Raw genomic sequence first — 229 nt, forward strand, 5'->3', positions numbered from 1 at the left:
TCTCACCCAACCATCATGATTTTAGCCTCCCCAGAGAAGCGCACAGCACAGGATGTCTGGTGGAGGGAGAGCGGGAAGCCTCGGGGAGCTGAGCAGAGCCCCCCCCACCCCATCCCCTCCCAGTGGGGCTCACCATGATGGCGATGTAGTGCCGGCAGTCGAAGGGCAGCGGGCCATCCATGTGCAACAGGTAGTGCTGTGTCTTGAGGAAGCTGTCGAGGTACTGCGG

General features: G+C 62.0%; 1 protein-coding gene across 1 annotated transcript in view; it reads right to left on the reverse strand.

Moving 5' to 3' along the window:
* Positions 1-223, reverse strand: part of SESN1 (sestrin 1) — a gene marked incomplete at its 5' end in the record, with an annotated part of 3,546 nt that extends 3,323 nt beyond the window's left edge. Inside the window, one exon of the mRNA XM_010155035.1 lies at positions 128-223. Coding sequence (XP_010153337.1) covers positions 128-223 — 96 coding nt within the window. The remainder of the gene's footprint in view (positions 1-127) is intronic.
* Between the last annotated feature and the right edge of the window lie 6 nt (positions 224-229).

This window comes from Eurypyga helias, unplaced genomic scaffold (assembly GCF_000690775.1).
Source record: "Eurypyga helias isolate BGI_N326 unplaced genomic scaffold, ASM69077v1 scaffold35077, whole genome shotgun sequence".
NCBI classification, from domain to species: Eukaryota; Metazoa; Chordata; class Aves; order Eurypygiformes; family Eurypygidae; genus Eurypyga; species Eurypyga helias.